At 36.9% G+C, this 16,272-nt stretch overlaps 1 protein-coding gene across 1 annotated transcript; it reads left to right on the top strand.

The window, feature by feature from the left end:
- Positions 1-443: 443 nt before the first annotated feature.
- Positions 444-1,478, top strand: LOC143440614 (vomeronasal type-1 receptor 4-like; the record flags this gene model as incomplete). Its single annotated transcript, XM_076927414.1, has 1 exon — positions 444-1,478. A coding segment is annotated over one exon (1,035 nt), but the record flags the coding sequence as incomplete, so codon positions are not given.
- Positions 1,479-16,272: the final 14,794 nt, after the last annotated feature.

Below are 16,272 nucleotides of genomic sequence, written 5' to 3' on the forward strand. Positions count from 1 at the left end.
TTTCTACCTGTGTTAATGATTAAAACTATCTCATATTACAATGTGTGTGGAAATTATAGCCTGAATTTACAAAACTCAATTCTTATGTCCTTAATCACAGCATCACTTCACTTGGTGATACAAAGACAGTATGTGATCCTTCCTTAATAATAATTTGGTTACCCTACTACTATATTTTACATGGATTTGTGTTTATTTTCCAGCATTAAATGTATTCTATATGAGTATTGGCTAGTCATTTCGTTGGAGTCATGCTTTATTTCAATCATGAGCCACCTTTCTTACAGATAGTTTTGTGCTTATCCTGTTAATGAGACATTGTTAGTATTCTACATACTTCACAAAGTATGAACCTAGATATATCCAAATGCTGTGAGCCTTCATTCAATCACTTTTATGTGGAGAAATTATGCCACAGTGGTAGATGCCCTGCATGTTGATTATATCTTCTGAATTCATTGGGAAGAGAGAATGGTGACTGTGTCTCCAGCTTCACCTTGCCATGCAGGATCCTCAGTTTGAGAACAAGAACTGACATCATGCAAACCAGAGAGTTCCTCATAGGAATGATTTTCATCTCTCTGACTATAATAGGAGTTCTAGGGAATTTCACTCTTCTATACCAATATATATGTTTTTATATAACAAGGTATAGGTTAAGATCTACAGACTGGGTTCTGATGCACATGGTTGTAGCCAATATCTTAACTGTACTGTGTAAAGGAGTGCCCCAGACAATATCCTATTTTGGATTTGAAGACTTTCTCAATGATATTGGATGCAAATTGGTTTTTTATGTACATCGACTATGTAGGGGTGCTTGTCTTGGCAGCACCTCATTTCTTAGTGTGTTTCAGGCAATCGTCATCAGCCCTAGGATCTCCAGGTATCCAGAATTTAAAGTGAGAACACTCAAGTGCATTTGTTACTCTGTGTACCTCAACTGGGTATTTTATTCATTTATAAGCAGCGTTTTTATTGTGAACATGAGAGCAAAATGTGGCAACGAAAGCGCAACAAAACTGAAATCTTTTATATACTGTTATTCTGTCAAACATGATCCAACCAGTGACATGCTTTATGCAACATTACTGACATTTCCTGATATGCTTTTGCTGGGGCTAATGCTATGGGCCAGTAGCTCCATGGTTCTCATGCTGTACAGGCACAAACAGATGATACAATATATGTCTAAGACCAGTGTTTCTTCTAGATCCTCCCCTGAGTCCAGAGCCACTAAAACCATCCTTCTCCTGGTCAGTACTTTTGTCTCCTTTTCCACAATTTCTTCCATTTTTCACTTCTCCATAGCTCTTGTGTACAGTCCCAGCTGGTTGATGGTGAATATGTCTTCAATGTCCACTCTGCTTTTCCCCACTGTTTGTCCCTTTCTGCTCATGATTCAAGACTCTCGGGCATCCAGTTACTTGAAAAGGAATAGATACTTCCCCAAAGCCTCTGACCAAGAACAGAATTGAGAGCTTCTGGCCAGATTTGCAAGGTTATTCAGTCATTGGCACGGAACTGTGAGCATAATTATGTAATATCATGGCATTGTGGAGGCTTCTGCAGGAAAGGAAGATATCAATGTGCATGCAGGTGAATGTGTTCACACACACACATTGATACACAAATGTAATTGTGTGTCATTTTGTATACAAGTGTAACTGAATTAAATTACAAAGACTAATGAAATTCTAGGTAAATTTTAGGTGTCAATTCCAGTATGCCCTTGGTGTAGTGCTTTCTGTTTTTTTGGGTGACACACCCAGAAATAAGCAATATAACCATTTACTGAAAACCTGTGGTTATATTTTGTATACTTGCATTGCTTCATTCGAGGATGTAACCAATTATTTTAAATGGAAAGTAAAACAACCTTTTCCATTTTCCATTCCCCTTGTGGATGTGTGACATTGTATCTTCCTTCCTTTGCTACACTCAAAATTTAAATGCAGACATATATCTGTAACACATCTCAATATAAAAGTGTCCAATTTATGGCTCAAACAAAAATTTCACCTTTGGATATCGATCTGCATACATTTTCAAACTAGAAATTATTGTAATGTGGCTCAAATTATTGTAATGTGGGAGGGGGTAGGTGGGGGCACAGCCTCATAGAAGCATGAGGAGGGGAGATGGGATAGGAGGTTTCTGGGTGGTGGGGGGAGGTAGTGGGGTAAGGGATTAAAATCTGAAATGTAAATATAATACAAAAAGAAAGAAAAACTGTCATTTCAGAATAATAATGATAATAATAATAATAATAATAATAATAATAATAATAGCACCGAAGCAGTTTATTTACAAAAGTAAAGATTTTTACAGTAAAAAGTAATAAGCACCAAAGAAAGAAACTGTATGTTCAAATATATGCATCTGTATCCTTTTATTTATTCTCATGAATAATCTCTGCTCCTTCATGGTGAAAAGTTGGTAAACCATATGTGAGATTTTTTTAAATTTTGGAGGGTCTCATTGTTCATGAGTTGTGAACCAAGATCATCCAACCAGTATGTTTGCTCAAAAAGGATTGTACACTACCTTTTCACCAACATGTAAATTGAAATTATCTCAAGAAGCCCTTACTTCTATATTCAATCAAGTCTACTGAATTACAAATACATTGTAAATTGTCACATCTAATAAAACAATGGTTTATATAGGAAAGATTTCTATCATCAGTGCTTTTGCACACATAACTTTTGAAGTGGGCACACACACATGATTATTTTGCATCAAGTGGTCTCTGGAACATTGTTTGTGACATATTCAAAAGGCGAAGTATAAAGAAAAGAATATATATATATATATATTTTAAATATATATTATTATATATTAAATATATACTATTTAATATATATAATATGTTAATATATTATTATATATTAAATATGTATATTATATATAAAGAAAAAATATATATATATATTTTAAAACAATACAAAATGCAACAGCATTGAACTGATTTACTAGAGGGTACTTCATTCATACTTTCTTGTATTTGTATGTATGTCTTATTTACTTTAATTTTAAACTAATTGCTTTACTTTTCTATTTATTGTTGATGAACCCAAAAATCTCTACTCAGATCATCCTGGTAGCAGCACTCCTTGATCCCCACACTAATGTTCTGGGTTCCTGAGTGAAAGACACAAACATAATCTTTATGTTTTAATGTGCCTTAAACAACCCAATGGCTGATCCACTGCTTAACCTTGATATGTCGGATGTACTTTCCAATAATCCCAACTTATTACTTACTAAAAATCAATGTTCTATCTTGGTGGCCAAGTCAAGAGAAAAACTCCTGGTTCCCAGTGGAGGAGTTAGAGAGAAGACTGAAGGAGCTGAGAGAGTTTGTGGCCCCATGAGGAGAGCAAAAATACCAACCAACCAGAGCTCCCAGGGTCTACACCACCAACCTGGGAGCACATAGGGAGGTACCCATGGCTCCAGCTGTATATATAGAGTAGGATGGCCTTGTCAGGTGTAAGTGGGAGAGCAGATCCTTGGTCCCAAGTATGCTGGACACCACCAAGTGTGTGGGAATTCAAGGGTGGGGGGTAGGTGGAGCCACATCCTCAAATATGCAGGAGAAGGGGGGATTCCATAGGGAGCTCCTGAGTGGAGGGGGAGAAATGGGATAAGGGGATAACATTTGAAATGTAAATAAAATATCCAATAAAAATTTTTAAGAAAAGAAAAACTCCTAAGTGCCACTGTCATGTGCTTTATAAGATCTCTCAGCTTTTGAACAGAGACTTCCCACTTGCTTTAACCCTTGCCTGCCACTTATGAAACCTCAAAGAAAGTTTCTTGCAAAAGTCCATTCTCATTGACACCCAAAGAGTTAAATCTGTCAGAAAGAGATTCTTCCAGCTTTTTATTGGCATTGATGAAAAAACACATTACCCAACTCATTTGAGCTTTATACCCAGAAATTGGAAACTACTTAGATAACCTTCAATTGAAGAATAGATAAACACAATATGGTATATTTACACAACAGTGTATTCCTCAGTTATTAAAAATGACATCATGTAATTTTCAGGCAAATATATACAACCAGAAAAAAGTCATTCCAAGTGCAGATACCAAGTCTCTATAAGACTGTGTGTACTCACTTAGAAGTGAATGTCAGATGTTAAATAAATAGTAATAAAGCTATAATTCACAAACCCAGACAGACTAGATAAAGAGGAGGGTTAAAGGTATGCACATGAACCACCCTAGAAAAATCCCATTTTTACTATATTAATCCTGCAAATTAATGCTCATGGGAATTCTTTCAGTCTCCTGATATCTTTGATTTCTTTTTTCAGAGACCTGAAGTTCTTGTCATACAGATCTTTTATTTGCTTTGTTTGAGTCACACTAAGGTGTTTTATATTATTTGTAACTATTGTGAAGAGTGTAGTTTTCCTACTTTCTTTCTCAGACTGTATATACTTTGGGAGGAAGAAGGCTACAAATTTGTTTGAGTTAATTTTATATCCAGACACTTTGCTGCAGTTTTTTTAAAAATCAGGTTTAGGAGTTCTCTGGTGGAGGTTTTGGGGTCACTTAAGAATACTATCATATCATCTAAGATAGTGATAATTTGACTTATTTCTTTCCTATTTGTATCTGTGTGACCTTCTTGTCTTGTCTAATTTGGTCTGGCTAGGACTTCAAGTACTATACTGAATAGGTACGGAGAGAATCAGCAGCCATGTCTAGTCCCTTATTTTGGTGGTATTGCTTCAAGTTTCTCTCCATTTCATTTGTTGTTGGCTAGTGGTTTGCTGTGTATTTCTTTTATTAGGTTTAGATGTGACCCTTGAATTCCTTATCTTATCAACACTTTTATCATGAAGGGGTTTTGAATTTTGTCAAATGGTTTCTAAGCATCCAATGAGATGATCATGTGGTTTTTTTCTTTGAGTCTTTTTACATAGTGGGTTACATTGATGGATTAGCATATATTGGACTATCCATGCATCCCTCGGATGAAGCCTACTTGATCATGATGAATTATTGTTTTGATGTATTCTTCAATTAGGTTCACAAGAATTTTATTCAGTATTTTCTTATCAATATTCATAAGGGAATTTGATCTGAAGTTCTCTTTCTTTGTTGGGTCTTTTTGTGGTTTTGATATAAGCATAATTTGTTGTTATAGAATGAATTGAGTAGTATTCCTTCTGTTTCTGTTTTGTGGAATAATTTGAAAAGTATTGGTATTAGTCCTTCTTTGAAGTTCTGATAGAATTCTGCTCTAAAATCAAATGGTTATGCATTTTTAGATTGGGAGCGTTTTAATGACTGCCTGCTTCTATTGCTTTAGGTGTTATATGAATTTTTATATGTTTTATCTGATTCGGATTTAACTTTGGTACCTGATATCTGCCTAGAATATTTGTTCATTACATCCAGGTTTTCCAGTTTTGTTGAGTATAGGCTTTTGTAGTAGGATCTGATGATTTTTTAATTTATTCATTTTACCTTGTTATGTCTACATTTTCATTTCCAATTTTATTAATTTGGATACTGTCTCTGTGCCTTCTGGTTAGTCTGGCTAAGGGTTTACCTATATTGTTTATTTTCTAAAAAAAACCAAGTACCTGGTTTCATTGATACTTTATATAGTTCTTTTTGTTTGTAGTTGTTTGATATCAGCTCAGAGCTTGATCTTTTCCTGCCATCTACTCCTCTTGGGTGTATATGCTTTTATGTGTTCTAGAGATTTCAGTTGTGCTGTCAAGTTGCTAGTGGATGCTCTCTCCAATTTCCTTTTTAGGCACTAAGAGCTATGAGTTTTCCTCTTAGCACTGCTTTTATTGTGTCACATAAGTTTGAGTATGTTGTGCCATCATTTTTATTAAATTCTATAAATTCTTTAATTTCTTTTTTTTGTTCCTTGTTTAAGTTATCATTGTGTAGAGTGTTGTTCAGCTTCCATGTTTATGAGGGCTTTCTATTGTTTTTGTTATTATTTAAGACCAGATTTAGTCTGTAGTGATCTGATATAATGCATGAGATTATTCACATCTTCTTGTATCTATTGAGGCCTGTTTTGTGAACAATTATATGTTCAGTTTTGAAGAAGGTACCACGAGGTGCTGAGAAGAAGGTCTATTCTTTAGTTGTAGGATGAAATATTGCATAGACATCTGTTAAATCAATTTGGTTCATAACTTGTTAGTTTCAACATGTCTCTGTTTAATTTCTGTTTTCCTAATCTTTCCATTGATGAGAGTTGGGTGTTGAATCTCCTATTATTATTGTGTGTGGTGCAGTGTGTGCTTTGAGCTTTAGTAATGTTTCTTTTATGAATTTGAGTGCACTTGTATTTGAGGCATAGATGTTCAGAATTGTGAGTTCATTTTTGTAGATTTTTCCATTGATGGGTATGAAGTGTTTTTCCTTACCTTTTGAGAACTGTTTGTTGGTTGAAAGTCAATTTTATTTGACATTAGTTTGGTTACTCCAGCTTGTTTCTTGGGACCACTTGCTTGGGAAAATTTTTCCAGGCTCTTCCTTTGAGGTAGTGTCTGTCTTTGTCACTGAGAGGTATTTTTCCTGTGTGCAGCAAATACTGGATCATATTTATGCACCGAGTCTATTGGTCTTTGTCTTTTTATTGGGGAATCGAGTCCATTAGTGTTAAGAGATATTGAGGAAAAGTGATTGTTGGTTAATGTTATTTTTGTTATTAGATGTGCAATTATGTTTGTGTGGCCATCTTCTTTTTGGTTTGTTGAAAGATTACTTTCTTGATTTTTCTATGGTATAGTTCCCCTACTTGTGTTGAAGTTTTTCATCTATTTTCATTTGTAGAGCTGGATTTGTGAAAAGATATATTGTAAATCTGGTTTTGTCATGGAATATCTTGGTTTCTCCATCTGTTATAATTGAGAATTTTTCTGTGTATAGTAACCTGGGCTGGCATTTGTGTTCTCTTAGGGTCTTTATGTTATCTGCCTAGGATATTCTCACTTTTATAATCTCTGATGAGATGTCTGGTATAATTTTGATAGGTCTGCCTTCATGTTACTTGACTTTTTCCCCTTACTGCTTTTAGTATTTTCTCTTTGTTTTGTGCACTTGATGTTTTGATTATTATGTGACAGGAGGAATTTCTTTTCTGGTATAGTCTATTGATTGGAGTTCTGTAGGCTTCTTGTATGTTCATGGGCATCTCTTTCTTTAGGTTAGGAAAGTTTTCCTCTATAAATTTGTTGAAGATATTTACTGGCCCTTCACATTGAAAATCTTCACTCTCATCCAAACCTATTATCTTTAGGGTTGGTCTTTTCACTCAGTCCTGTATTTCCTGGATGTTTGTGTTAGGAGCTTTTTATGTTTTGCATTTTCTTTGACAGTCATGTCAATGTTTTCCATGGGACCTTCTGCACATGATACCCTCTCTTCTATCTCTTGTATTCTTTTGGTGATGCTTGCATCTTTGACTCCTGATCTCTTTCCTAAGCTTTCTATCTCCAGGGTAGTTTTCCTTTGAGATTTCTTTGTTCTTTCTACTTCCATTTTTAGATGCTGGATGGTTTTATTTAATTCCTTCACTTGATTTGTTATGTTTTCTTGCAATTCTTTAAGGGATTTTTGAGTTTCCTCTTTAAGGGCTTCTACCTGTTTTTCCTGTATTTTTTTAAGGGAGATATATATGTCCTTCTTAAAGTCCTATATTATCATTATGAGAAGTGATTTTAGGTCTGATTCATGGTTTTCTGGTGTGATGGTGTATCCAAAACTTGTTCTGGTGGGAGAACTGGGTTCTCATGATGCAAGTAACCTTGATTCCTGTTGCTAATGCCCATTTACTTACCACTCACCATCAGGTTATCTCTTTCTCTCTTATTTTTTATAATTGGGTATTTTATTTACATTTCAGATGTTACCCCTTGCCCCATTTCCCCCCTCTATCCAGGAACCTTCTATCCCATTACCCTTCCTACTGTATCTATGTGGATGTGCCACCATTAACCCACCCACTCCCACCTCCCCACCATGGAATTCCCCCACCCTATCACATCCAGCCATGATGGGACCAAGGACCTTCTTTCTCACTTATGCCCAACAAGGCCAACCTCCCTTTCATATACAGCTGGAGCCATAGGTTCATCCCTATGTGCTCCCAGGCTGAAGGTTTAGACACTGGGAGCTCTGGTTGGTTGGTATTATCTCTCTCCCCATGGGGCTGCAAACACTTTCAGCTACTTCAGTTTTCTCTCTCACTCTTCCATTGGGAACCCCATGATCAGTTCAATGGTTACCTGTGACCATCAGCCTCTGTATATGTCAGGCTATGGCAGACCTCTAATGTGACAGCTATATCAGGCTCATATCAGCATGCACTTATTGACATCCACATCAGGGTCTACCTATGGTGACTGCACCTGGGATGGACAGCCAGGTGGAACAATCTCCAGACAGCCAATCTTTCAGTTTCTTCCCACACTGTTTCTCCATATTTGCTCCCATGAGTATTTTGTTACTCCTTCTAAGAAAGACCAAAGTACCCACACTTGGTCTTTCTTCTTCATGAGTTTCATGTAGTCTGTGAGTTGAATCTTGGGTATTTCAAGCTTCTGGACTAATGTCCAATTACCAGTGAGTGAATACCATATGTATTCCTTTGTGATTGGGTTACCTCCTTCAGGATGATATTTTCTACTTCCATACATTTACCTAAGTATTTCTTGAATTTATTGTTTTTAATAGCTGAATAATACTCCATTGTGTAAATGTACCACATTTTTTGTATCCATTCCTCTGTTGAAGGACATCTGGGTTGTTTCTAGCTACTGGCTATTATAAATAAGGCTGCTATGAACATAGTGGAGCATATATATATGTCTTTGTTATATGTTGGAGCATCTTCTGGGTATATGCCCAGGAGTGGTATAGCTGAGTCCTCAGGTAGTGCTATGTCCAATTTTCTGAAGAACCACCAGACTGATTTCCAGAGTTGTTGCTTCATCTTAGAATCCCACCAACAATGGAGGAGTGCTCCTCTTTCTCCACATTCATATCAGCATCGACTATTACCTGAATGTTTGATTGTAGCCATTCTGACTGGTGTGAGGTGGTATCTCAGGGTTGTTTTGATATGCATTTCCATAATGACTGAGGATGTTGAACCTTTCTCTAGCTGCTTCTCGGCTGTTTGAGTTTCCTCAGTTGAGAATTCTTTGCGTAACTCTGTACCCCATTTTTAATAGGGTTATTTGGTTGTCTGGAATCTAATTTTTTGAGATCTTTGTATATATTGAATATTAACCCTCTATTGGATGTAGGATTGGTAAAGATCTTTTCCCAATCTGTTGGTTGCCATTTTGTCCTATTGACAGCATCCTTTGCCTTAGAGAAGTTTTCCAATTTTACGAGGTCCCATTTGTCAATTCCTGCTGTTCGAGCATAAGCCATTGGTGTTCTGTTCAGAAACTTTTTCTCCTGTGCCTAGGTATTCTAGGGTCTTCCCCACCTTCTCTTCTATTAGTTTCAGTGTAGCTGTTTTTATGTGAAGGTCCTTTATCCACTTGGACTTGAGCTTTGTTCAAGGAGATAAGAATGAATGAATCTGCATTCTTTTACCTGCTGACCTAAAGTTGAACCAGTACCATTTGGTGAAAAAGCTGTTTTTTTTTTTAGTAGACGGTTATAGCTTTTTTGTCAAAGATCAAGTGATCATAGGTGTGTGGGATCATGTCTGGGTCTTCAATTCTATTCCATTGATCTTCTTGCCTACCTCTGTACCAATATCATACCATTTTTTTTTATCACTATTGCTCTGTAGTTCAGTTTGAGGTCAGGGATGGTGATTTCCCCCAGAAGTTCTTTTATTATTGAGAATAGTTTTTCAAGCTTGGGTTTTTTGTTAATCAAAATAAATTTGCAATTGCTTTCTATTTGTATGAATAATTGATTTGGAATTTTGATTTTTTGTTTGTTTATTTATTTATTTATTTATTTATTTAGTTAGTTAAAATACATTTTAGATTTTATCCACTCACCCCATTCCCCTCACCACAAGGAACCCTCTATCTTGTCCTTCCTCATGCCCCCATAAGGGTGTACCCCTACCTACCCTGCACTCCCCCTCCCCACCCTTAAATTCCTGCCCTATTGGTGTTCAGCCTTCATGGTACCAGGAATCTCCTCTCCCACTCATGCCTGACAAGGCCATCCTCCCTTAAGTATACAGCTGAGGTCATGGGTGCCTCACTTTGTGCTCCCAGGTTGGTGGTTTAGAGCCTGGGAGCTCTGGTTGGCTGGAACTGTTGCTCTCCTCTTGGGGCCACCAATCTTTTCAGCTCCTTCAGTTCTCTAACTTCTTCATTGGGAACCCTTGATTAGATCAATGGGTAGCTGGGAGCATCCACCTCTGGATATGTCAGTCTCTGGCAGAACTTTGAGGAAACAGCTGCATCAGGCTCCTGTCAGCATGCACTTCCTGACATCCATATAGATGTCTATCTTTGGTGACTGCACATGGGACAGATATCAAGGTAGAGTAGTCTCCCGACTGCCCCTCCTTGACTTTCTGTCCCACACTTTGTCATCTTATATGCTCGCTTGAGCATTCTGCCACTCCTTCCAAGAAGGACAGAGGCATCCACACTTGGTCTTCTTTCTTCATGAGCTTCATGTGGTCAGTTAATTGAAACTTGGCTATTTCAAGCTTTTGGCTAACATCCATTTATCAGTGAGTAAATACCAAGTGTTTTCTTTTGTGATTGGGTTAACTCAGGCAGGATGATATTTTGTACTTCCATCCATTTACCTAAGAATTTCTCAAATTCATTATTTTTAATAGCTGAGTATACTCCATTGTGTAAATATACCACATTTTTTGTTTCCAATCCTCTGTTGAAGGACATCTGGTTTTTTTCAAGCTTCTAGCTCTTATAAATAAGGCTGCTATGAACATAGTGGAGCATATGTCCTTGTTATATGTTGGAGCATCTTCTGGGTATATGGCCAGGAGTGGTATAGCTGGGTCCTCAGGTAGTGTTATGTCCAATTTTCTGAGGAACCACCAGACTGATTTCCAGAGTGGTTGTACCAGCTTGCATTCCCACCAAAAATGGAGGAGTGTTCCTCTTTCTCTGCATCTTCGACAGCATCTACAATCACTTGAACTTTTTATCTTAGCCATTCTGACTGGTGTAAGGTAGTATCTCAGGGTTATTTTGATTTGCATTTCCCTGATGACTAAGGATGTTGAACATTTCTTAAGGTACTTCTCGGCCATTCGAATTTCTTAAGTTGAGAATTCTTTGTTTAGCTCTGTACCACATTTTTTACTGGGGTTATTTGGTTGTCTGGCATCTAATTTTTTGAGTTCTTTGTATATATTGGATATTAGCCATCAATCAGATCTAAAACTGTTAATGATCTTTTCCCAATCTGTTAGTTGCTGTTTTGTCTTATTGACAGTGTCTTTTGCCTTACAGAAGCTTTGCAATATTATGAGGTCCCATTTATGAATTCTTGATTTTAGAGTGTTCTTAGATCTTAGATCTTGATCTTAGAGTGTTCTGTTCAGGAAGTTTTCCCCTGTGCCAAAGTGTTCGAGGGTCTCCCCCAACTTCTTTTCTATTAGTTTCAGTGTATCTGGTTTTAAGTGAAGGTCCTTTACCCACTTGGACTTGAGCTTTGTACAAGGGGATAAGAATAGATTGATTTGCATTGTTCTACATGCTGACCTCCAGTTGAACCAGCACCATTTGCTGAAAATGCTGTTCTTTTTCCACTGGATGGTTTTAGTTCCTTTGTCAAAGATCAAGTGACCATAGGTGTGTGGGTTCATTTCTGGATCTTCAATTCTATTCCATTGATCTTCCTGCCTGTCTCTGTACCAATACCATGCAGATTTTATCACTACTGCTCTGTAGTACATTTTGAGGTCATGGATAGTGATTACCCCAGTTCTTTTATTGTTGAGAATGGTTCTCGCTATCCTGGGGTTTTTTTCTTCCAAATGAATTTGCAAATTGCTCTTTCTATCTCTATGAAGAATTGAATTGGAATTTTGATGGGGATTGCATTGAACCTGTAGATTGCTTTTGGCAAGATGGCCATTTTTACTGTTAATCCTGCCAATCCAGGCACATGGGAGATCTTTCCATCTTCTGAGATCTTCCTCAATATCTTTTTTCAGAGACTGATGTTCTTGTCATACAGATCTTTCACTTGTTTGGTTAGATTCACTCCAAGATATTTTATATTATTTGTGACTATTGTGAAGTGTGTGATTTCCCTAATTTCTTTTTCAGCCTGTTTATCTTTTGAGTAGAGGAAGGCTACTGATTTGTTTGAGTTGATTTTATATCCAGCCACTTTGCTAAAGTTCTTTACCAGGGATAGGATTTCTCTGGTGGAAGTTTTAGGGTCACTTAAGTATACTATCATATCATCTGCAAATAGTGAAATTTTAACTTCTTCTTTTCCTATTTTTATCCCTTTGATTTCCTTTTGTTGTCTAATTGCTCTGGCTAGGACTTCCAGTACTATATTGAATAGGTAGGGTAAGAGTAGGCAGCCTTGTCTAGTCCCTGATCTTAGTGGAATTGCTTCAAGGGTCTCTCCATTTAGCATGATGTTGGCTACTGGCTTGCTGTATATTGCTTTTAATATGTTTAAGAATGTGCCTTGAATTTCTGATATTTCCAAGACTTTTAACATGAAGAGGTGTTGAATTTTGTCAAATGCTTTCTTGGCATCTAGTGAGATGATCATGTGGTTTTTTTCTTTGAGTTTATTTATGTAGTGGATTACATTGATGGATTTCCGAATATTGAACCATCCCTGCATTCCTGGGATAAAGCCTACTTGATCATGATGGATGATTTTTTTATGTGTTCTTGAATTCGATTTCTGAAAATTATATTGTGTATTTTTGCATCAATATTCATAAGCAAGATTGGTCTGTAGTTCTCTTTCCTTTTTTGGTCTTTGTGAGGTTTATGTATGATCATAATTGTAGCTACATAGAACGAATTGGGTAGTGTTACTTCTGTTTCTATTCTGTGGAATAGTTTGAAGAAAATTGGTATTACATCTTCCTTGAAGGTCTGATGGGATTCTGTACTAAAACCATCCGTTCCCAGAATTTTTTTGGTGAGGAGATTTTAAATGACTGCTTCTATTTCTTTAGGGGTTATGGGACTGTTTAGATGGTTTATCTGTTCCTCGTTTAACTTTGGTACCTGGTATCTGCCTAGAATATTGTCTAGTTCATCCAGATTTTCCAATTTTTTGAGTATAGGCCTTTGTAGTAGGATCTGATGATTTTTTAAATTTCCTCAGTTTCTGTTGTTATGTCTCCCTTTTCATTCTGATTTTATTAATTTGGATACTGTCTCTGTGCCCTTTGATTAGTCTGGCTAAGGGTTTATCTATCTTGTGGATTTTCTCGAAGAACCAGCTCTTGTTTTTGTTGATGTTTTGTATAGTTCTTTCTGTTTCTATTTGGTTGATTTCAGCTCTGAGTTTGATTATTTTCTGCTGTCTAATCCTCTTGGGTATATTTGCTTTTTTTTTGTTCTAATGCTTTAGGGTGTGCTAACATGTTGTTAGTGTATGCTCTCTTCAGTTTTTTTTTTTTTTTTTTTTTTGTAAGCACTTAGAGCTATGAGTTTTCCTCTTAGTACTGCTTTCATGGACTCCCACAAGTTTTGTTATATGTGTCCTCATTTTTATTAAATTCTAAAAAGTCTTCAATTTCTTTCTTTACTTCTTCCTTGACCAAGTCATCACTAAGTAGAGCTTTGTTCAGTTTCTCCGTGTATGTGGGCTTTCCATTGTTTTTGCCCATGTCAAAGATGAGTCTTATTCCATGATCTGATAGGGTACAAGGGATTATTTCAATCTTTTTGTATCTGTTGATGCCTGTTTTGTGACCAATTATATGGTCTATTTTGGAGAAAGTACAACGAGGTGCTGAGAAAAAGGTATATTCTTTTGTTTTAGGACGAAATGTTCTATAGATGTCAGTTAAGTCCAATTGGTTCATAACTTCTGTTAGTTTCAGTGTGTCTCGGTTTAGTTTCTGTTTCCATGATCTGTGCATAGCTGAGAGTGGGGTGTTGAAATCTCCCGCTATTATTCTGTGAGGTGCAATGTATGCTTTAAGCTTTAGTAAAGTGTCTTTTATGTATGTGGGTGCCCTTGCATTTGGGGCATTGATGTTCTGAATTGAGAGTTCTTCCTGGAACATTTTTCCTTTGATGATTATGTAGTGTCCTTCCTAACCTTTTGTTACTTCTGGCTCAAAATCAATTTTATTTGATATTAGAATTGCTACTTCAGCTTGTTTTTTGGTACCATTTGCTTGGAAGATTGTTCTTCACCCTTTTACTCTCTGGTAGTTTCTGTCTTTGTCACAGATGTGCATTTCTTGTATGCAGCAAAATTCTGAGTCCTGTTTATATATCCAGTATGATAGTCTACATCTTTTTTTTGGATAATTGAGTCCATTGATATTAAGAGATAATATGGAAAAATGATTGTTGTTTTCTGTTATTTTTGTTATTAGATGTGGAATTATGTTTGTGTAACTATCTTCTTTTGGGTTTGTTGGAAGACTACTTTCTTGCTTTTTATTGGTTGTAGTTTCTCTCCCTGTGTTGGAGTTTTCCATCCATTATCCTTTGAAGTGCTGGATTTGTGGGAAGATATTGTGTAAATTTGGTATTGTCATGGAATATCTTGGTTTCTCCATCAATAGTGATTGAGAGTTTTGCTGGGTATAGTAGTCTGGGCTGGCATTTGTGATCTCTTAGGGTCTGTATAATATCAGTCCAGGATCTTCTGGCTCTTATAGTCTCTGGTGAGAAGTCTGGTGTAATTCTTATAGGTTGGTCTTTATATGTTACTTTGCCCTTTTCCCTTACTGCTTTTTGTATCTTCTCTTTGTTTTGTATATTTGATGTTTGAATTATTATGTGACAGGAGGTATTTCTTCTTTGGCCTAGTCTATTTGGGGTTCTGTAGGCTTCTTGTATATGTAAAAACATCTCTTTCTTTAGGTTAGGGAAGTTTTCCTCTGTAATTTTGTTGAAGATATTTACTGGCCCTTTAATTTGAGAGTCTTCACCCTCATCTATACCTATTATCCTTAGGTTTGGTCTTCTCATTGTGTCCTGGATTTTCCGGATATTTTGTGTTAGGAGCACTTTGCATTTCACATTTTCTTTGACCATTGTGTCAATGTTTTGTATGGTATCTTCTGTGCATGAAATTCTCTGTTCTATCTCTTGTATTCTGTTGGTGATGCTTGTGTCTATGACTCCTGATCTTTTTCCTAGGTTTTCTATGTCCAGGATAGTCTCCCTTTGAGATTTCTTTATTGTTTCTACTTCCATTTTTAGATATTGGATGGTTTTGTGTAATTCCTTCACCTGTTTGGTTGTGTTTTCTTGAACTTCTTTAAGGGCTTCTACCTGTTTACCTGTGTTCTCCTCAAATTCTTTGAGAGTGTTGTTTATGTCCTTTTTAAAAGTCCTCTATCATCATCATGAGAAGTGATTTTTATTCTGAATCCTGCTTTTCCGGTGTGATGTGGTGTTCAGGACTTGCTATGGTGGGAGAATTGGGTTCTGGTGATGCCAAGTAACTTTGGTTTCTGTTGTTTACAGTCTTATGCTTGCCTTTCTCCATTTGGTTAGCTCTAGTGCTACCTGCCATCACTGGTTCTGACTGAAGCCTGCCTTTTCAGTTATCTTGGTTGTGTCAGAACTCCTAGGGGTCAGGATGTCTCTGTAATCCTGAGCTCCATCTGTTCTGGGTACAGTGGCTCCTCTAGGATATCTCAGGATATGGTGTCTCCATGGCAGTAGACCAGCTAGGTGTTTGCTGCTCTGAGTGTAGTTGCTTCTCTAGGATGCCTCAGGATATTGTGGCCCCTGCTGTGAGGTCAGTGTCCTCTCTAGGATGTTTCTGGATATGGTTTCTGCAGCTCGGAGGGCAGTGGTCTCTCTAGGTTGTCTGCATCTCTGAGGGCAGTGGCTGCTCTAGAATGCCTCCATATGTGGTTTCCACAGGGGAGCAGATCATCTGGGTGTCTGCTCTAGCCACTGGGATCTGGGCAAGTGGTGGAAGGGGGAAGTCGTTGTTTTTAATAGCTGAGTAGTACTCCATTGAGTGACTTTACCACATTTTCTGTAGCTATTTTTCTGTTGAAGGGTATCTGAGTTGTTTTCTGCTTCTGGCTATCTTGTGTTTTTGTATTTTTATTGTTATTGGTTATTTTATTTATTTAGA

This window comes from Arvicanthis niloticus, chromosome 30 (genome assembly GCF_011762505.2).
Source record: "Arvicanthis niloticus isolate mArvNil1 chromosome 30, mArvNil1.pat.X, whole genome shotgun sequence".
Lineage (NCBI taxonomy): Eukaryota > Metazoa > Chordata > Mammalia > Rodentia > Muridae > Arvicanthis > Arvicanthis niloticus.